The sequence below is a fragment of the Lichenostomus cassidix genome, chromosome 14 (genome assembly GCF_008360975.1).
Source record: "Lichenostomus cassidix isolate B80296 chromosome 14, HeHo_3.0, whole genome shotgun sequence".
NCBI classification, from domain to species: domain Eukaryota; kingdom Metazoa; phylum Chordata; class Aves; order Passeriformes; family Meliphagidae; genus Lichenostomus; species Lichenostomus cassidix.
Genome location: NC_139495.1, coordinates 13,480,581 through 13,501,807, shown reverse-complemented (window position 1 = coordinate 13,501,807; position 21,227 = coordinate 13,480,581). Strand labels below are relative to the sequence as shown.

General features: G+C 48.4%; 1 protein-coding gene across 3 annotated transcripts; it reads right to left on the bottom strand.

Annotated features, from left to right (window-relative positions):
• Positions 1 to 1,919: 1,919 nt before the first annotated feature.
• On the bottom strand, positions 1,920 to 20,433 carry NAA60 (N-alpha-acetyltransferase 60, NatF catalytic subunit). 3 transcript variants are annotated; one of them, XM_085075005.1, is made up of 7 exons: positions 20,274 to 20,433; positions 9,026 to 9,141; positions 7,725 to 7,854; positions 6,394 to 6,490; positions 3,978 to 4,212; positions 3,007 to 3,190; positions 1,920 to 2,590 (listed from the first exon to the last, which is right to left on the bottom strand). In XM_085075005.1, the coding sequence occupies exons 2-6, from the start codon at positions 9,133 to 9,135 to the stop codon at positions 3,034 to 3,036; spliced, it is 729 nt and encodes a 242-aa protein (XP_084931131.1). In that variant the 5' UTR covers positions 9,136 to 9,141; positions 20,274 to 20,433; the 3' UTR covers positions 1,920 to 2,590; positions 3,007 to 3,033. The 3 variants fall into 3 exon arrangements, with proteins under 3 accessions (XP_084931131.1, XP_084931134.1, XP_084931132.1); XM_085075008.1 differs by lacking the exon at positions 20,274 to 20,433 and adding an exon at positions 19,831 to 19,849; XM_085075006.1 differs by lacking the exon at positions 20,274 to 20,433 and adding an exon at positions 10,409 to 10,662.
• Between the last annotated feature and the right edge of the window lie 794 nt (positions 20,434 to 21,227).

Here is a 21,227-nt window from a genome sequence, read left to right as displayed (position 1 = left end):
GCACTTGGGGTCATTCTTGAGGGCTGGTGCAGAGGCTATGGTGACCCACAGCTGGGGAGGGTGCAGGGTGGGGGAGCACTGAGGGTGGAAGTGAAGGGCTGGGGCTGTTGGTTGATAGACCCTTGGGGCAGAAGTGTGGGCTGGCTCAGGTCCTGCACCACTTGGGGTTTTGAGTTACTCCAGAATGGCTCGTGCACCCCAGGGCTCCAAGCAGGGGCTGGAAGTGGCTTAGTGCAGGAGCATCTCCCAGGCACTGGCTGTGCCTGAGGGCCCTTTGGTCCTGGCTGAAATGGGAGCAGCCAGTGATGAGCCCAGCACTGCAGCTGCACAAGGCCCCAGTCCATTTCAGCTGAGCCTTAGAAAAATCCACCAGCCGTCCTGCAGTCCTGTTGGAAGGGCAGGCTCAGCCCTGGAGGAGTTGCTTCCCCTTTCTGGTCCCCCTCTCTGCCTGCTCCAAGCTCCTCCCTGGCTTGGGGCAGCAGCAGCTTCCCCAGGAGCCCCCCAGCCCTAGAGAACAGGGTCTGTGGTCACCCCACAGTGGTGCAGAGCACAAGACTGGGGCTGGAGCACAAACAGCTGGTAAGAGGCATGTTCTCTGCAGGGACAGACAGCTCAGAAAAGAGGTTTGGTTTAATTGAAGACATTGAGCGAGAGGTTCTTCAATAAATAATGGGCTGAGGTGGGGATGGGGCTGATGCCTCAGGACAGGGTGGTAGGAGGACACACAGACCAGTCACAGCTCCCTTGGGATGTGCTCCAGTAGTGGAGGTGGGTTGTGGAAGGGGCAGGCAAGAAACTGGAGGGACATATCACACATCAGTCCCAGGCAATTAGGAGAGAAGAGTTTCATTCTGGTCCAGAAAAAGCAAGTGCTGAGGAAAACCAGGGGCTTGGGCTACGAAAGGAACTGTCAACCAATAGATGTGCTAAGTTAAAAGTGGATAAGTTAAAATACCCCAAAGTAAAAGTGGTAACAGCTGAGGCTAAAAGGGTGTCAGGGACCCTGGGGAAGCACTGGGGCTGAGAGAGCAGATGCCGAGCCAGTGGCACTGCTGAACGGAGGGGATGGGAAAGGCCCACTCTGAGGGCAGCCCTGGCATCTTGGGGCTTGAAGGTCCCAAAGGCTGGGCTTTCCAACAGCGCCATTTGACTCCTTTTAAACATCTATTTACCTTTTCTTTGAGCCCCAGAAGGACCAGCACCTCCCAGTACAGCCTTGTGCTGCTCCCAGACACAGAAGGTGCCAGCTCCTAAGGCTTCCTGCTCTCCAGCCTGGCACTGCTCACAACAGCTCATCTCCTACACCCTTTTGTTAATGAGCTCCCATCCAGGGACTGTGGCCAGCTGCTTGTTGGCTCTTCTAAGGCCCAGCCTGAGGTGTGTGTCACCCCCAAGTCCTGCCCACCCCCTGCCAGAGCAGGCAGTGCTGCACATCCAGGCCCTGCACCAGCTCCAGCTTGGACCCCTCTGCCCCAGTCCCAGTTAGAAAAGGAGAGGGGGATGAGGAACATGGTGCTGAGCAGGGGATGAGCCTTGGCCAGGGAAGGGGGATTTGCCATGGGAATCTAGCAGGGCCCCTGGCCTGGCTGCAGCTCTGGGGCCTCCACGGAGGCTGGACATGAGCTACTCAGTCCAGAAAATGGTCCTGCAGCCAGGACATGCTGGACAGCCTGCCTGGACAGCCTCTGCAGGACAGAGACTGCCCAGCACAGCCCAGAGGTGCCCAGACCAAGCCCAGAGCATGATACTGAGCAGCTGCTGGATCTTCCTCAGCAAGGAAAAGCTGCACACATCCTATCCCTCAAGATCCTGCAAAGTCCAGCCTGGTGCCAAGGGATAGGAGAAGGACTCCGGACAAGACTACACCCCCAGCTCCCTCCCCTGCTACATTCCAACTTGGACAAAGGCAGGAAAATCTATACAGTATAATACATATATATTTCACTATGAAATAGCAATTTCATTCCCTGCCTTCTACTTTATGCATCCTGAATTATATGCTTCTTTTTATGTCACTCCAGAGGGCTGGTGGGGCTGGGTAGTTTCTCATGCGAGGCAGTTGCTCTCTCTGGAAGTTACCCACAGGACGCACCAGCAGCTGATGTGGCAGGACCTAAACATGATTCCCATTCTGCCCCTTCCCCTCACCCAGCTCCCCCCTTCCCCAGCAACAAGGACAGACTCTGCCCTGCCAGCCGGGGCCTGCTGGGGCTCTCCCAGCTCGTGTAGTGGTTCCTCAGTGCAGATCCATGAACCTCCTTCAGCTGCTCTCAGCAGCTGCGGATGGAGCAGGAGCAGCAGCTGAACCCCTCGACATCCCGGGTACAGGGAGGAGCAAACCGGAGGCGAGGGAGGTGGTGGGGACAGTGCAACATGCACACGGAGTGGTGACACCAGGGGCCGCGGCTGCAGCAGAGCCGGGCCCGCCCAGCCCACACGGGGAGCCAGGGCTGCAGCCCCGGGGTGAAGTTCTACCAAAGGTCAGTCCCTGTGGAACAGGGAGTCACATCCAGGGGCTGGGTCACCGGCCAAGAGCTGTCATTATTGGAACCAGTGCAGAGCTGGATGTCAGGTGGAAGGAGGAACAATCCTATGGAAAGAAAAGAGGGCAGATGTTTTAGAGAAACACTTAGGGAAAGTGTGCTCAGGAGCCACTGTCCTGGAAACGTCAGACATGCAGTGGCATTGGCAGCAAATGGGGCTGCCAGTTACTGTGCTGGGACTCTAAGGGCTCAGGCACTGTGGGTCCTGCATGCTACTACAGCAGCTGGGAAAAGGGGAGGGCCAGCAGGTTGCACCTGCTGTTGGGCTCTGGGCTCAAGTAAACAAGGTCAGAGTCTGATTTCCCTTCAAATGAAACCAGCAGGAGTTCAGCTGCTGGCTGGAGGCTGGAGAACAGCCATGCCCAGAGCTCCACAGCAGCAGGATGAGCTCTGGGGGATGAGCAGCGAGATGCTGTCCCAGGACAGTGGCAGTGGGGCAGGGAGGGAAGCTGTCCATACCCACCTGTGCTTCCCGTGCACCCCCAGTCAGTCACATCGTCCGGCTGTACTCGATGCCGCTCTTGGCAGAAATGCCAGACCAGGGCAGGAGGCTGCAGAGGAGGCTCTGGGCTTGTCTGTATATCCTCTGGGGGATGGAGCACGGGCTCAGGCTGGCTAGAGTGGAGCCAATGTGCTGTAGGTAGTCAGTGGCCACCAGTTAAGGACAGCAACACTTACACTGTAACTTAGCAAAGAACCTCAATCACTCCTGGACCCACCCCTGCCTGCAGGGACCCCACAGCAGTGGAGGCTGCTCAACTCAGTCAGATGTGCTCCTTGCAGTCATTGCCACCACCTTTCTGTCACGAGCAGGTCTGCTCTGCCCTGTAAATTATGGCAATTTGGGAATGCCAGCTTCAGTTTGTGTGGGAAATATCTCCTCTAAGCAGCTGACAGTTCCCTTTGCATGCCACAGAAGATCCTGTGAGGATGGCAATCCATCCACCTGCCTGGAGAGGCTGGAACCGACCAGCTACACCCAGGAAGGATCAAGTTTCTTCTCCATGATCCGTTTACCTGAAACAAGCCCTCTAAGTCAGTGTGGGAGCAGCCTGCTGAGATCCAGGTCAGGCCAGGCTCACAGGGGATCCCAGGTCACAGGAAACATGACCAAAAGTTTCTCTGCCCTGTTTGTGGCCAAATCTTGCACCCTACAAGCCAAAGCACACCCAACACTTTGGCCTAACACCAGCACTTGCTCTCACTGGCATCCAACTTGCTCCAACCATCCTACACTGATTCCCTGAAGTGTTCCCAGAGGAGTCAGGAGAGCCTGGGGACACTCGGATTACTGTCAAATCCCTCCACCATCACCTTCCACATTAAACCCACATGAGCAGGTTTCGGTCCCCACGCCTACCCACACTTTGCTGGGTCGCTATTAACCCAAAACAGGGTTTGGCCTCTGCTCAGCAGCCGGCAGGGAAAGGATATAAGATTGTCCAGGGTGGGTGCCCGCCGTTGATGTACAGGACGTAGGTGAAGCCATCCTTGAGGACCCCTCGGATGGAATAGTAATAGGGGAGATAGTGGTGCTGTTTAAAGTCTCTGTTTTCATAGAAGTTTATTGCTGTGTTGTTGGTGGTGAGCACGTGCAGATAGATGGCTTTGCAGTGGTCCTGGGCAGTGGTGGAGATGTGATCTTTCAGACTCTCAAGCAAGAGGGAACCTGTTGAAGGGAAAGCAGCAGGATAACAGTGTGCAGCCCCAGGGACCCTCAGCATGAGGGTTTGTGAGGCCCAGCTGAGTCCTCCTGCACCAGTGTCTAAGCAGGGATTGCAGCACACACCTGGAGAACCCAAATCCCACCCAGTTCTCACAGGACCAGCTACACAGTTTTAATACAAATCTTACCTCACCTATGAGGACAGCTTCAAAACCCAGAGATTTTAAAGACATAAATCTCTGACTCAAAACTCACAAGGATGAGCCAGAACTCTGACAATACTGCCCATCCCCAGCAGAGCAGCTGCTGGCTTTGGCGAAGGTCAGTGACTCATTTTCCATGGTATCAGTTCCACCCCAAATTTATTTATTTTAAAACCACTTGAAACAGCAGAGTGTCAAAACAGGACTTCACAAGCGGGTTATAAAATCTAAGAACTGGTGGGATTTTAAGATGCCTTTTAAGGAGGAGAGTGGAGAGACAGTCTCATCCAACCTGGATCTGCTGCAGCCAGCAGGAAAAAACAGAGAAGGGCAGAGAGGATACTCCAGTCCCAAGAGATAAGATGTGGGGGTTCATCCACACCACCTGACCATGGCATGAAGGACCCAGCAGAACCTGCATGGGAACTTCTTCCAGCAGGTGTGGTAACACCAGGCTAAAGAATCAGCCTGACTGACACACAGGGGAGATGGCTGCTGCTGTTTCACAATCTCCAGGGCCTGTAGGACTTCCAGCAGGACCCACAGGATTTCACAGAAGTAGTCAACAGCACTGACTTCACAGTAACTTAACACTTAGTGAGAATTTATATCAGCCAAGCCTCAAAACCCACTGAGACATCGACAATAGAGCAGTTCAATTTTGTTATGAGATATTCTAGTCTTTTACCTCACAGAAATCCAGCTGTCCTTGGTTTAAGAACAGCAAAGAACTAGAAACCAAACCCTTTTACAAAAATCAGAGAAAAATCAGAGCTTTAGTGCTCAGAAGCATAGCTGAAGAGCTTCCTGCATGAAAGGCTCCAGCTTCAAACACCAGTAGAAAAACTCAAGAGAAAGGTCTCAGAAAAAGCAGCAGCAGCTTTTTTTAGGTTGTGTTGCTACAGGTGCAAGTTCAAAGTTTTTGAGAGAGCACCGCAACATGCTGTGCAGATGGAATGGATACAGGAAATATGGATTCTGAAAGGAGAAAATTCCAGCAAGATGGAACTGGGGAAAAAATAGGATTTGGAAAATAAGAGGAGACTGAAAACCACCATAATTTTACAGCAGGTTTCTTTATCACCTTCTCTGAACATCACTCAGTGCTACTATTTTCTTCTTTGTACAGAAAATTTCTCTCCAGTGGCATTTTAATGGAAGGTTTAAACACTGCTCTCACCAAGGACTCTCTGGTCATTTCTTTATGTATCCTATCAGTTTGTACCTTTCAAACATGCCTGGGGGAGAAGGGAGGACTTGGAGGTGCTGAGTTAAACCCAGCTCCACTGAAGAGACCCCAGTGGGTCACACTGCCAAACCTGGCCCATTCCCTTCTGTAGGCAAAGATCCAGGTCCTGCCTGAAAAGGCACCAGAAGGGCAGCACCTGGTGACAGAACACAACTGCTCTAAACAGGGAGAAAGCCTTTCTGACTCTAAGATTTCAAATGGCTGCAGGAATGCTGCATGTGGCAGCAGACATTCAGAGCTGACTTGTACATTCATCTGAGATCTAATCTGACCCAAGTTCACTATTTTCTAGTTTCCTTTCTCATTTTCTCACTGTTTGTTATCTCTGTTGAAGCTGAAAGGTTAAAAGCAGCTCTGTTTTCTGCCTCAGCGATCAGACTGCTGATACTCAGAAAGAAAATAGTTTCAAACCCTGCTCCTGGGCAAAGTCCTCACACTTCCAGTCCATTTTAGCAGCAGTAGTGTGTTTTTGGTGTGCTCAGCTGGCCTCTGGGAACAAGACAGACAAAGACCTGTGCTCTTTGGAAATACTTGCATGTTGTGTTGTGCTCACACCACTGAAAACCTCTCAGTGCACCTGTACTAACACCAGGAATGGGATGTGGGTGCATCACTTCCCCACCTGCTGGTACCAGTCACGGGTAAGCCTTTCCCATAGGGATACTGCAGGGAGATGCTGGAGCTCCTTCAGTCACACCCACTGGCCACACCCAGCAAACGGCAACATCTTACCTATTCCGTGCTTTCTGAACTCCTTCACCACTCCAAGACTTAGGATGTAAGCAACTTGAGTGTCCACAGGAAAATTGGAAGCTAGGATATCTCCATCCTGAGTAGAGATATGATAGGTTATTTAGTAGGTTACCTGGGGAGGCACAGGAAAAATCAAGAATCCTGTGCTGGAACACCCAAAAACAAGGCTAAAGCAGGAAACTTCTCTTCATTGAACAGTCTTAGCTGAAGCTTTTGGAATGGAAGTTAAAAAGTCCAAGCATGGGGCTATTCCTGTTTTCACATCATCCTCCCAGAGGCAGTACACAAATCATGGTATTTCCTGACTACGTACATTATTTGTGGGTTTAGGGACAGAACATATTTGCTTTCTTCACCAGAAGGATTCAAAGTGCCAGTTCTGGAGTCACCCAGCAGTGTTTAGATCAACCCAGTGAGTCCTTATGGCCTGCAAGCTGCACCTGAGCTGTGTCAGCTGGAGATCTCTGCACTGCTGTGGAGCACAAGCAGCACATTCCACAGGCCCAATTGCCCAGAGCAGGGACTGAATAAGCCCTTGGCTTTCAGCTTGGCTGGAACAAGAGCCTTTTGTTGGAGCTGATGAAGATGCAGCTTCTGACTTTGATGAGCTTTGAGGTGAAGCCAGATAGCTGAAGTGAAGAGACCCATGTGCTACTCTGTGCTCTTGGTTTCTGTGAATGTTGATTATTGTTTAACCACAACACTGAGGGCCTTCCAGGAGTTAGGCACTCCCTGCAATGCCCCTGCTTTTTTTAGTGCTCTTCTCCCACACTGTCTTCACTGACCATCTCTTCTTCCCCTCTCTGCTGCACTGGATAGTCTCTCCTGGCCTCCAAGCTCTGTTATCTCTGAAGTCCAAGATCTCTGCACACAGGTTACCTCCCCTCTGGGCTTGGGACTGGGACTGTTTAAAGGGAGGAGTTTCTGCAGGAAGTCTCACCCAGCAGAGCTAAGGAAGGTCTGAAGTAAGAAAGGGAGAGCTTCATTCTCCCACAGCTCCACCAGCCCAGTGACCAGTCATAGCCAGGCAACAGTTAAATGCCTGCTGCACAGGCACTTTGGGATTAGCCTGCAGGATCTGATCTCTCAGATTCCCACGGGGCCATGCCCCAGCAGGAAGAGCCTCTGTGGTACCACACAGCCCCCCACCCCTTCCAGATTAGCTGGAAATCTGTATGTGCTTCATCCCTTACATTAACTCAGAATCAAGTGTCTGAACAGAGGGAAATCCCCACCCCAAACAGGTCCCATCCCCATTACCCACAGGGAGGGTGGATTGTGTCCTGCTGAAGCCCAGGGTAGTCACATACCTCTTTGTGCACCTTTGTCCTGCTCTTGATCTCTGCCACTATCATCCCCACAATGGAGCCTCTGTATGTGGCTGCGAGGGAAAAGAACTTCTTGTTGGAAGTGATATCTCGGTACCATGAGTCAGGGTACCTGGGAAGGAACCAGAAACAGGAATGTCTGGGGATGCAAAGCCCATGGGAACAGGCATGAGATGCTCCCCAGCTGGAAACAGCTGTGGCATCCCATTTGGTACCATGGGTTTTTTCATCATGTAATGGCCTCCTGCCTTGCTAAGAGAACCACATTTTCATTTTACAGTCTCTGCTCAGAGCTTTCACTTCCATCTTTAGCAAGTTATTTTTAAATCCAAGATCCATCTGCCCTCATCTAAGAGCATAAGGATCTCATTAATTTGATACACATGTAAAAAAAAATACTGCATATTGGTAGGAAAAAAAATAAAAATCACACCACCAGCCTCCAGTTCTCCTCCTCCTCCTTCTGCAGCTGCTAAAGGGAAACTACTGTATGTTCATTTACTTCCAAGTGAGAGTTCAGCATGTCTTGCCTTTAAAAGACATCTACAGACTCAAAATATTATGAATGCTTTTGCTGATTCGTTACATTTTTAAAAATCTTAATTACAGTCTGCTAAAATCCTCTATAAACCTTTTCTACAAAGCTAAAAATCCTTGAAGTCTACAGCTGTGGTTTCCCTGGGTGCTTTAGGCCAGAAATCTGTCAGTGTCCCCCAGAAAAGCTCCTCATTCCTGTGCTTGTTCAGTCATGGGCATTTACCAAACATGGGTTTAGGGAAATGTGCTGGGACAGGCTGAGATCAGTTTAAGTCAGACTATGGGAGCAATGGTGATCCCAAGGGAAGTACTGCTCAGTTCCCTATGGACATTCAGAACAGTCCCTCAGGAACAGCTCTGTGCCAGTTTGGTTTGGCTGTCAGGGTACTTTCCCAGCACATGCTCCAAGACACAACTTCCTTTCATAAGCACAGGGATGCTATCCTTTTTCCTAAAGGTGTCCTCCTTTCCCCATTTCATTCAGTCTTTCTCAAGAAGCTGATCCACCCCTTTAATTACAAATCCCATTTTCCTGCTGAAGTCTCCACAGAGGAACTTTCTACTGACTTCAGAACCCTGCAGGACAGACAGCAAAGGGGCTTTAACAGCAACACCACCACAGTGCATGGAAGATTCTCAAACTGCTGCTGTCCTGGCAACAGCCCTGAGGCTGCACAGAGCTGGGCCAGTGCAGGTTCACACCATTTGTTCCAAGGTCCCCACCTGCCACCCCAAAAGTCACATACTCTATTGGGAACCAGTCTCCACAGAGCTGTTTGACTGTGTCTATGTCATCGTGGCACAGCAGGCGCAGGTTCACGTCCGTCAGTGCAGTCGGGGGCACCTCCTCTGTCATTCACGCCTGCAAGGGAAGGAAGCACGTGAGGAATGATGGAATACAGGATCTGAGCCAATGGCACCGGGACAGGCTTGGTTTGGATAAAGCTGCTTTTCCCAGCAAACTGAGTTTTCAGAAGAGATGAAGTAAAACATGGCAATGTTAACCTGAGACTGAACTCAAAGCCGTGTTGCCCACAAGGCAAGCCCAGCTCACAGCTCAGCCTGACGCAGCCTTCCAGCCCCATATCCAGGCACATCCCAGTCCCTGGAAGCACAGGCTGGTGACTCTGCATGGAAGGAGCACGTGGCCACAAGCCCTTCCAAAAAGAGCATTAAACGAGCCAACAATGTGCCAAGTGTACCTTATGTTGCATGGAGCTCTTCAAACGTCCATGCAGGACCAACATTTTGTTAAAACAAAATTGAACAAACAGTTTAAAAAGGAAGCACTGCTAGAAGAACGTTTAGAAAGTCCTCTTGCACAATCCTGCCATCTCCAGTGAGTATATATGCAGAGGATTCCAGCACTTTAAAATGTTCATTTTGTTTAACCTATGCTGGTAAAATGAGATCTAGTTTCACTTCCCCTCATTCCTGTGTGCCACAGCTCCTCCCAGCCCAGCAGAGAGGGAACTGATACAGAAATCCCAAGACACCTTTTCTCCACAGCACTGCCACGATCCACTAAGCATGAACAGGATACTTGCTGCAATGTCTTCAGCCTTTTTTAACAAGTACCAGAGGGAGTGAAGCAAGTGATAGCTAAAGAGGTTGTAAAAGCATTTGTAGCACTGATGGATGACTGGAGACCACGTTGTGTGCAGAACAAAGCCCCACATGAGACAGACAAGGCAAGTGGAGACAGGAGGAGTCAGTTCCTTCGTCTCTCTCACTCCAACCCTCTCAGGTAAAAGAACCAGACCAGGATGCAAATTTAAAGAACCAAAGCCACCACCCTTAACAAAAACAAATTACTTAAAAATTTTACTTTCTTTTTCCTATTTTAAGAATCTCAAGTCTTGGTTTCAAAACACTGAGTTATAATGGGAAAGCTGCACAGAGCAGTGTTTGTCTATGCCCTCCTGTGAAAAGGGGTGCTGAGCTCTCCAGTGTTCTTGATTTAAAGCTCAGAGCTCAAGAAGGAAGAGATTTAAACACACTCCCCACTGGACTGCATACGCCATTTGAGCAGCTTCAACACAAAGTTACAATTGCCAGTTTGGGCAATTTTAAGTCACCAAACTTACAATTTACCCATTAATTGTAAATTATCAAGTTACTAAACTTACTTGGACAAGCTCTCAGGCACATGGTGAGATTCTTGGGGTGTCCTGTGCAGGGCCAGGAGCTGGATTCAATGACTGTAATGGGTCCATTCCCTTCAGCATATTCTCTGATTCTATGGTTCTACTTTGCCAGTTACAGTCACTCTGTACTGAAATGGATCACTTGTTCCTCTTCAAAGAATTCCTTCAAAAGCATCACAACTATGTCACAGCCCGTTCTAGGACTGTTGTTCACTGCTGCATGTTTACTGAGCAGTCCACAGAGTTCACAGTCAGTCCAGATGCTAGCTCCAAAACAACTTAAGCACCTTCAAAACCTGCACTGCTTGCTGCCTTTAAAACTCATTTTACACTGCCAGAATTGGCTCAGGCCCTCAGAGGCCAGACTTGGAATCTGTACTCTGTCACAGTGGTGCACATGCTCCCAAATCCCAGCCTCTGGTGACCTTTTAAGAAGCCTCAGCTTCACCCCGTGGGCCCCTGAGGAAGGACAGGCAAACATTTGCTGGCTGTGGCTCATCTGATCCTCACCACTGGTGCTTGATGATGTGGACCCCAGTCTCACCGCCCCCCACCCCCCTTGCTGAACCCTTTGCTGAGCCTTTTCAGAGCTGTTACACACCACAGGATCATTCTGCTTGCAAAGTTTCAATGCTCATGTAAGGTGACACCCCTTCTCACAGCATTAATAAGTCAGAGAGAAATGAAACCACCATGCCAGAGCCTTGGTTTTGCTAATGAGCAGCAAAGGCAGGGCCTAGGAGCAGGGTTACTCAGCAGCTGCTGCCAGAGAGACAGCACAGGACACATTCCTGTGAGGATTAGTCCATGTGTATTTAACACCAGATTCACAAAGAGCTGGGCAAGCATTATGCATTATCCTGTAGCTGAAGCCAGCCTCAAAAAGTAATCCATGACTGTTTTGTTGAACAGGATAATCCCCCTCCCCTCAAATTCAGACATCCAGGGATGGTTGTATTTGCAGGGACTCATTCCCTCCATTACATGACCCAATCCATTTGCTCCAACATATTTAAAGGACATTTGGGACACCCATCTGGCACAGGGGGTTAGGAGAGCAGACCTGTGCCCCTTCCTCCCTGGCCAGGTTGCTGCTGCTGGAGGAGCTCTGCTACATGGCTGCTATGACCAAGAGAGAAGAAATTCCAGGCAAGTCAATTCCCTTCATACTCAGGTGACAGCTTCTGGCTCTTCAGGAATACCTGGAAAAACACCCAAGAGCAGGTCCTGGCCCTGGGCACAGCCCGTGGCAATGCTGTCTTTAGCACAGCTAAAATTTTGAACTCAAGTCTCAGCCAACACAGTGACCTGAGTACCACTTTTGGAGTCAACTTTGTTTTAGAGGACAAAATACATGTTTGGAAGCACAAAGACAACAATATTTGGAAAAGAACCCCAACAACTTATCAGTGTAAAACACAACCCTGGGACTCAATTAAAGTTAAAAGGCCTTTTAGGGGTTTAGAGGTAGCAACACTGACAACACAAGTTCTGACCTTTGAGACCAAGTGGTGGCTGTTTTGAAGCCAAATGCAGGCTCCAGGGACATGTGGTTAACCCAAGGATGGCCACAGCAACTTTGGAAAAGCCCACGTGAAGTTATCTTATTTCTTTCAGTATCTTTTTCTCAGGTGGCAGCCTCGGTTCACACGATGGCCACAGTCTGGGAGGTGACATGGCCAACATCACCCACTACCTCCCCTCCCAAGGGGCACAGTGACCTCACCCTTCTGTCAAAACAGGAAGCACTTGCTCAGGAGGATTAGAAAATGAGCCAACATTTCATATTTTATTTAACATCTCATGCTTATGAAGGGATAGTGCAGATAAACATTTGACAAAGCTCTGAGGACACCGTTTTACAAAATATTGCAGTCAGGAGCAAGCAGAACTAGAAACTGAGCATTTAATTCCCTTTCTTACCTAAAACCTATAGATATTAATGCATAACAAATTCATTTCAAAAATACAGGAAAGCATAAAGGTTTTAAGCATTTCTATTAGTCTTCTGCCTTGCTCTGTTGAAACAAATCTAGCAAAATGTTTTTATGACAAATATTTAGCAGTAATGGAAATTGGATGAAAAGAAATAGTAAATGCATTACTAAATAAGTCAACTTAACATATAATTTTAAATTAAAGCACATTGTGAGACCTGAACTTACTATTTAAAAATAATGTCATAAATCTTTGGCATCAAGAAGCTCTAGCTGTAATGAGCTAAAGAACAGAATTTCACAGTTCTGTCTAAAAGGCAGCAGAGCCTTTGGCTCCAGCATTGGCTTAAACCATGGTTTGGCCTCCAGGAATTATCCCTGTTCCCTCAGCACAATGGAGCCAAGAACAGGCACTGACATTTCCACCACCAGCACTTCCAGGTCCTATCAAGAAAGAGCAGTTCTTGTTTACAGCCAGGTGCAGGGAGTTTATTTACATGAACCAGATGCTTCACAGCTAAGAGACCTCAGCTCAAGCTTTTCTCGAGAGCAAGAAGTTTTCTTTCCCTCTTAGAGCTCTTGTATTTAAAAAAAATCCTAATAAAATCTACACAAGATCACAGGCAGGCACACAGAATCAGCACTCTTAATCCAGCAGCATGTTCAAATGCAGGATAAAGCCTGATGCTTTGGCAGGCAGCTGCTTAAACGTGTTTGAAAATCCCTTGAGCACTTCCATAGCTACAAAAACCTGGCCAAGTGGTTTTACAAGTTGAGATTTCCCTTGTTTAGCACTGTTAGACATGTTTTAACAATGTTTTTGCACTGTGCATCCTGCAAACATGAGTTAGGATTTCACCGGTGAACAAGATAACTGGTTTTAATAACTTTTATTTTGAGGTCAGCTTCCAGCCAGATAAACTCAAGAAACTCCCAAATAAAAATGTTATCATCTAGCAACAAATATCACTGAATTTCCTGGCAGAACAAAAGCCAGGTAAGCTAAGACTAAAGTCAAATGAATAGTAATTAGGATTGTCTACAACTATAATTCCCAGTAAGGGATGTATTAGCTTCAAATTTAGTGTTCACACAAAAACCAGTGTGAAGGAATCTTCTTCACTTGCAGAAACAAAGCTGGATTGAAGTTCATCAATACCTTTTCCTTTACTTAAAAGCTACCTGAAATCAATTCATCCTGAACAGAAAGCAGCAGAGCTGCAGGGAAGAATAAAGAAAAGCCCTGGCAGGCTGTGGGTGTTTATAAATCGATCCCATAATTCAGACAGCATTGTCCCTAGGGACACAAACACAGCCAGCCCAGTACCTTGGCACCTCCAGCATTAAACAGTGCAGATCCTCAGCGACTCGGGATGAAGATTTTTACCTCTGGAATTCCAAGCACTCACTTTGAGCACACTTCTGCTGGATTATTAAGGATTATCTGCTGCTGTTCCACAGAAGGAAAAGATTAAGTTCTGCAGATGACTCCCAAGGACACCTCAGGAAGGGGCTGTTCCAGGGGAACAGCAGTGACACCAAACACCCCACTGGGCACAGGGAGCACCTGGGCTGGCCCTGTCAGCTCCGGCCCAGCACTGCAGGACATGGCACAGTAGCTCGGTGCACTTGACAGACACACCCTGAAAGATCTGCATGCAGGGACAGACATGGATTTCCTTATGCCTGATACCCTCACCAGAGGTGCTGCTCCAGTGTCGCCACCAAATCCTTGTTTGTCACTCCTGTGTGGACAATCCTCAGATCCCAGTAAGACAAGATTTCCGGGGGAAAAAAATTAACTTTTGGCATCCTCTCTCACTTGTACATAAATAGCATCAAACAAAGTCCATGACAGAATCTTAGAGCTACCAAAATGCAGAATTTTAGCTGTAACTGAGCACTACAGTACCCAAAACAGCCACAAACTCTGCTATTGTCTTCCAGAACATCAACAGGAGCTCTTAAAGCTGAAAGTCCTTCTACCTCGTGCCATCTGGCACTGGGGATTTGATTTACATTAAACCATTCAGTCTGAACCACTCTAATTCCACAAAGCAGTAAAGATTTCCCTGCTGCATTTCATTTTCAGCTTACTGTGTTTTGAGGTTACTGGTCTTGCAGGGAATATTCTACACAGACACCTCTGTCACCAAGCTCCTTTCATTTAATACAATGAAAGTGCAACTGGATTTGAAATCATGGATTCATTACTAAGAATCTCAAAGAGGTGCTTCCAGGACTTAAGGCAACATTGTCAAAGCATGAGGAGCCAAATTTTTAAAGACATTAAAAAACTTGGTTTGACAGCTTCTCCATACTACTTCAAGTATGGTCAAAGAATAAAAAAACTCAGCTTGAAGAGACCATTTGGGGTTTAACCCAACTTAGGCCCACATAATGTCAGTGAGGAGCAAATTTCTTCACCCTGCCTGGAATCAGACTAGTTCCTTAGGATTTATAGGCACAACTGGAAGCTGGGGCACCAAATGTGCTGCCAGCACCAACACCCCCACCTCTATAGGCTGTTTGTTAGACTTTATTTATCCCATTTAATGCTCCTGCTCCTTCTAGGAATGTCACACAGGGTCATGTGGGACAGGCAGCACACAAACCCCAGGAGGTACTGTTCCCCTCATTCCCACTGTTATGCAAACCGACAGAGCGTGGAGCTCACAGCTACAAGCAGAACGGTGATTGTTTCACCTCCATCCCTGTACACTCATCACATCCCACAGGAATGCTGCCCCAAACTGCCAGCACTTATTTCCCTATATTAGCAGAAGCAGATGCTTGGAATGAGTGAGATTCTTAATGAGAAATCTAGGACAAAGTGACTGATTTTGTGCCTTGGTCTGAAAAGAACACAATAATGTGGCTGGAAGCAGGCTCTGATTATGTGACTTTAAAACAGCCCAGAACACCTTTTGATCCACGTTTTTCTGCCATTTCTACCAGAATCACAAGCACTGAGCCTCAGAGCCCCTCGTGAACCCTGGGTCACTCAGTGACAAGCACTAGCTCAAGACTTGGAGCTCCTCACTATTTTAATTCCTTCAACAGCAGCTTCTTTCAGCGCAGAAACTGCACTCCCCAACCCCTGTCCCAGCACAGCTCCCCAGGCTGCCACATGTTGAACACTCACTGTGAGTCCAGCCCTGCCATGTGGATCCCATCTGCCCCCAAAGCACATCCTGAGCACTAATGAGATTCTTTTGGGGACATCACTGTGGAGAAAGGAGTTCGTCTGTGCCTGGACTTTCTTCTCCAGTAAATTCATCCGGAGCAATGAGCTTGACCACCCCACAGTGGAGGGCAAAAACCAGCGAGCTTAGGGAAGAATGAGTTGTAAAGAAAGCTGAATTTATCTCAGCCCCAGGGAGGCTGGAGGATAACCTGGGGTTGAGATAAGACACCTGCACTGGTGAACTGTCAGGTGCCCTGAGACAATTAACAAAGAATCACATCTTCCTGAGAGAGCCAGACCAACATGGGGGAACACAGACATGGCTGAGCCCAAAGTATAAAAACTAGACAGTCAGAAAAGTAAATTTTGATTGAAGCAAAGCAGGCTTCAATCTGTGTATTCCAAGCACCCTGCCAGTGAGCACACAAAGACCAGGAACAGGCACCACATCTGGATTTGTATTCAACCATACATTGCCATCACTGTATGATGATTTCATACATGTTTCATGATTTCAGCATGTTTCCATATCACCCTGCTCAATCAAAATCCCACCTAACACCAAATACACCACACAAGACAATTTGATATTAAACCCTCTTCATGTGGAACAGCTACAAGAGCTTGGCCAGAGCAAACTCGACTGACAGCCAGGAAGGCAGCACTGTCACACACAACCTGGGAATACCATCCTGGCATTCAGCCCTCCTCCCAAAGGCTCACCCCAGATGGCTCAGATTATTTCTCCTCAGCTCTGAAATTCTGAAAACACCGTTTTAAGAACACACTTGTGCCTTGTCTCCAGCTCCTCACTTCATTTTCCACTCCACCGGCATCGAGGTGTGTGCATCACAGCACTGAAAGCCTCCAAGCCAAACACACAGAATCACTGTCACTAAGACCTTAGCCTCCTGCCATGAAGGATCAGGACCTGAAAGAGTCCCCAAAAGGATATTAAGAAGTGGTTTCTACCTGTGCAGCAAGAAGTGGTTATTTATTAGAAATAAAAAACACTTACTGTTAGTGAAATCCTTTTATACTCGTATCCCTGATCCCCTGCACACGCAGAGTTGGACTTGTCAGACTCCCAGCAGCAGAAACATTAATGTTTTGCATGTGGGTCACTTTCTGGGCTGTTCTTTCACCCTACAGCTCTGGAAACATTACCGGAGCTGTGGATTTCACAGGAGCCAGTCCCCAAATAAAGTGTCTCTAAAGCACACTGCACACGGCATGGCTTCCTGCTGCCCCAGATACAGCAATTCCTCCAGGGAATGGCAAACAAGAATCTCTAAGAGGGTTTTGCTGTTAAATCTTTTCTTGTTAAGATGAGGAAGGGAAAATCTGCTTTGTGACAGTGGCACTGTGGGGAGTTCAAACCCAAGGGTCACAAAAAAGGCACATTGGCAACAAGCTCTTCACTGGGGGGGAGGTTTAATACACAGCAAATTTCCAATAGGCAGCTCTTCCTCCAGAAAACAAACAAAAACTCCCAAACAATCCATCATACCTGCTGCTATTTCTGAATTAGAACAAACAGCTACACAGAAAACGTTTGTAGTGACTGAAAAAACAGCCAGAAATACAGCCTACAAACCCCAGGAGAAGGGAATTTGAGGCTACCTCCATTTCCTACACACTGTCCTCATTACGGAACAGCATTGACAAAACCCACCTACACCCTCACAGGAGACACCAACATAACTTTCCAGAGGTTACTGCAAACCGTGTGCTTTAAAATAAAATAAATTTTGAAAAAGCTTGAAAAGAACATTCCTTCCCCAGCTGTCAGACAAGCACCCCAAACTGAACACCTCTCCAAGATCCCAAATTTCAAATTTGAGCCAAAATGCTTCCTTTTCCTTTCTCAGCACGTCAAGCATGAGACACTCAGGTTCAACTCAAAAACTCCACTGCTGCTGTTTTAAACTAGTAACATTTAAAATGAATTCCAGCGTAAGTATCTGCTCTGACAGCCACAGCAAAAAGTTGAAAAAGCAGAAATTAAAAAATTAATTAAAAGCTAACGTTGGAAAACTGAGCAGCTCCTGTCCCTACCTCTCTCAGGGAAGAAGGTAGGTGGGAGAACATGGAGCAAGACAAAGCTTTAAGTGTTTTTGCAACACTCTGTATTGAAGCCACCAGACATGCTGTGACTGGTTAAAAAGCCAGGAAGGTAGGAGTGATCCCTCTCTGAGAATGATTTGGGATAGCACTTGGCTTCCAAGTTTGTAGATGAGGTGCTCAGCCAAGGCAGATGTTTCTCTGCTGTTACTCTGAACCAAGTGGTTCTTAAAAAGCATCTGAACACGTCACTGAAGGGAATCCCTGTCCATGAGCCACAGCTAGCTCCGTGATGAGCAGGAAGGCAGAGCCACGAGGATTTCTGAATCAGCCCTGCCAGGAAGTGCCCGGGTTTGCACCTGTAATCCCTCAGGTATTCACAACAGCACTGTCACCCAGAGCCAGCCTTTGCAGCCACAGTTTCACCTGCTCCTGCTCCCTCCATAAATTACCCTGGGAGGGGCTGGGGTGGGGGGCAGAGAGGAAACAGGCAGGAAATAAGGGAGTGGTTTTTGAGGTGACAGGACCAGCTCCCATCAGTGACAGGCTCCGAGCCCAGCACTGACTCACTGATTGACAGATCACACTGGCCCTGCCCTTGTATTCTTAACACCCCCAAAGGAACCCTCCACCAGGAAAAAACATCCCCACATGCAAATAAGGATCAGCCTTACTGGGACAGAAACACCAGACATGAAAAAGCACCAGACTTTGTTAATAAAAATAAATGCACATGCCCTGTTAAGACTCTTTGACTAAAGACCATTCTCTGAATTTCACTGGCAGTTCCCACAATGTTTCATCACATCCAAGGTCAGTCCAAATACCAGAAAATGATTGTTACTCAGGGTGATTGACACTGGTTTAGGGAAAGAAGTGAAAATTAAGAGTGTGACAGGTTTTAAGAGGCATTCACAGGCAGCCACTTCCCAACTAGACACACATGAGAAGTCAATTTGCCTTAAACACATCAACCAACCTGCTGAGAGAAGCAGCAGCGACTTCAAAGAGCAAAACATTGTCTCAGCAGCACCACTGAGTGCTTCTTTCTTTGCCACCAGGTATGGAAACACTAATTAGAGCAGTTTACAAGATATAACAGAACTACTTTTTAACCTGCAGGAGAAACCCTTCTACTCTAAAAGCCTGGTCCTTGTCACTGCTTCTGAGTGGGGTGAGGCTGCTCAGGCTTATCTTGCAAATGAGTTCACACATTAATTATAACCCATTGGAACAGAGCCAGCAGCTGGGGGGTTTTTTGGGGTGGTTTTTTGGTTTGGTGCTTTTTTCACCTCATTTGTGAGACACCTGCCAGAGTTTACTCCCACAGACAGCTGGTTTATCTGAAAACACACCGTGCACCAGTGCTCCCAAAATGCTCCCACAAGTGTCCTCCATAAAACCTTCTGAGGATACTAACCTGTACTATAGCAGGTTAAAAGAAATTAATTAAAATAATTAATTAGATTTAAATAATCTAGGATGAACTCATAGTGAAAAGAGAGTCCATTCAACAGATTCATAACAACTAGATGGGAGAAGAGAGGAATAGATATGCAAGAAAAGTAGCTGATGGTCCTTTAGGATAAGGCACAGATTTCCAGGATGGTGAAATCTAAAGCTGTTGGCAGCTGCAGAAAGCTCTCACAGTGCCAAAAGCCAGATAAATCTGTAAGCTGGTAGATAAAGAAAGAAATGTAGCTTGAAGGAATGCAAACATTTCCTATTTGTGTTGACCACTGCAAGAGAGAAAAACATCCATACTCACAGTGAGTCCCCTAAGAACATTTGTTGCTCAGCAGCAAAGAAGGACACTGGGAATTATCAGATCAAACAGAGAGGGAAGAAGACCCATCTATAAAGAGGCTGGTCTGAGCTAGGTACAGATATTTAATGCCTCTGTGTATTTGTGAATAAAAAGCCAGAGGGGAAGGAAGAGTGGCCAAGGCTCAGGAGCTCAGCAAGATCACCCAAAACAGCCTTGGAGCTGTGGTAGCACAACAAAATCAGAATAAACCAACAGGTACAGAGCAGGCCGAGTTCAAACTCAATATAGTTAACATTTAGACATCTTGCAGGGGAATATAATAATAATCTGGTGTCTGTAATCAAGAGCGGATTGTCCAAGGCATATTTTAGCTCCTGGCTGGACGCAGCAATGCCTCAACACAGACCCCACAAAAACACCCAGCCGTCAATAAAAAACCCGAACAAACCCAAGCGACTCCTTTCCCCCCGGCGGGAAACAGCTGGATCAGCCATCCGTGACACATTCTCGGCTTGCCCGGGGGAAACTGGGCCGCGAAGGAACAGGAAATGGAGATGGACACAGGCGACAGCGATGCCACCGAGCTGTCCGGCTCTCGGGAAGGACCGGGAGCACGGCCCGGGGGCCCTGCAAGGACCGGGAGCACAGCCCGGGGGCTCTGCAAGGACCGGGAGCACGGCCCGGGGGCTCTGCACGGACCGGGAGCACATCCCGAGGGCTCTGCATGGACCGGGAGCACATCCCGGGGGCTCTGCACCCGCCGCGGCCTAGGCCGGGGGCGGCGTTGCCATGGCGACTGCTCGGGGTCGAGGCCCGTCCCGGGCGCAATCGCCACCACAACGCCGGCCCCCTTATCCGCCACGGCGACCCCCCAAACTGCTCCCCGCTCACCTGGGAGGGGCGGCGGACGCGCCCTCAGCACATCCCGGGCGGCGGAACCGGACGGAGGAGCGCTGGGCACGGACAGCGGCGGCACTTCCTCAACCGGGGCACCGCGCAGCAACGCGCCTCCCCATTGGCTGGCGGCGGGGCACGTGAGCACCGAGCGCCGCGCATGCGCACAAGGACCGCGCCAGTCCCCTGAGGCCACGTGGGCGGCGCGCAGTGGAGCCCTGATCGTAATTAAAGCAGGGTAATTAAAGGGGAGCCCTGGAGCGCAGGCGCCTCGGAAATAGGAGGTGGGGCTGCTCACGTCCCTGGGTCACCTGGCCGGAAGTTTCCCTTAGGCCTAAAAAAGGAAAAGGAGGCAGGAGAGCTGTCACGGTGCAAGGACTCGATGACTTTAATGGTTCTAATGCTCAAATTAGAAGTTCTTAAGGGTTTTTCCTTGTTGTTGAAGCTCTACAAAGCGAGATGAGACAGGATATTTAAGTCAAAAAGTGCCTACAACGATTGCCTAATCCAACTGCCTGACCAGAAGTTTATCATTATTACTATTATGGGTTCACCTAGATGAACTGCAGGTTGATCTAGGTGATCTTCTGAGGTCCCTTCCAACCCTAATTACTCCATGATTATTATTAACTTTCCATTTCCAGAGTTTCCAGCTGTTTCATTCAAATCAGATTTTCCCTCCTTGCAGTTAATCTGCCCTTTTTTTTGCAGCCAGTGTGGAACCACAGGTACCACATCTCCTCACATGCCAACAGCAGCAGCAGAGATCTTTGTCACATCTCTGATGTGTAGAAACAACACCTTTTTCCCTGCTTTTTCCCCCTGCAGAAGGGGCTGAGAAAAGCACAGCAGGACAAGAAGGGGGCTGGACACCATGTTTGGCTGTCATGCTAAGAGCTGCAAGCTCTGCTTGTCCTTCCCAGCATGATTCCATGCATTCCTGTGCTGCAC

What these genes read in the sequence shown, in the direction of transcription:
- NAA60 (XM_085075005.1), bottom strand. Translation starts at nt 9,135, where the DNA reads ATGACAGAGGAGGTGCCCCCGACTGCACTGACGGACGTGAACCTGCGC. An exon ending in GGAGACTGGTTCCCAATAGA is followed by an intron (nt 7,855 to 9,025) that starts GTATGTGACTTT and finishes GTTCCTTCCCAG; the next exon opens with GTACCCTGACTCATGGTACC. An exon ending in GGACAAAGGTGCACAAAGAG is followed by an intron (nt 6,491 to 7,724) that starts GTATGTGACTAC and finishes ATCTCTACTCAG; the next exon opens with GATGGAGATATCCTAGCTTC.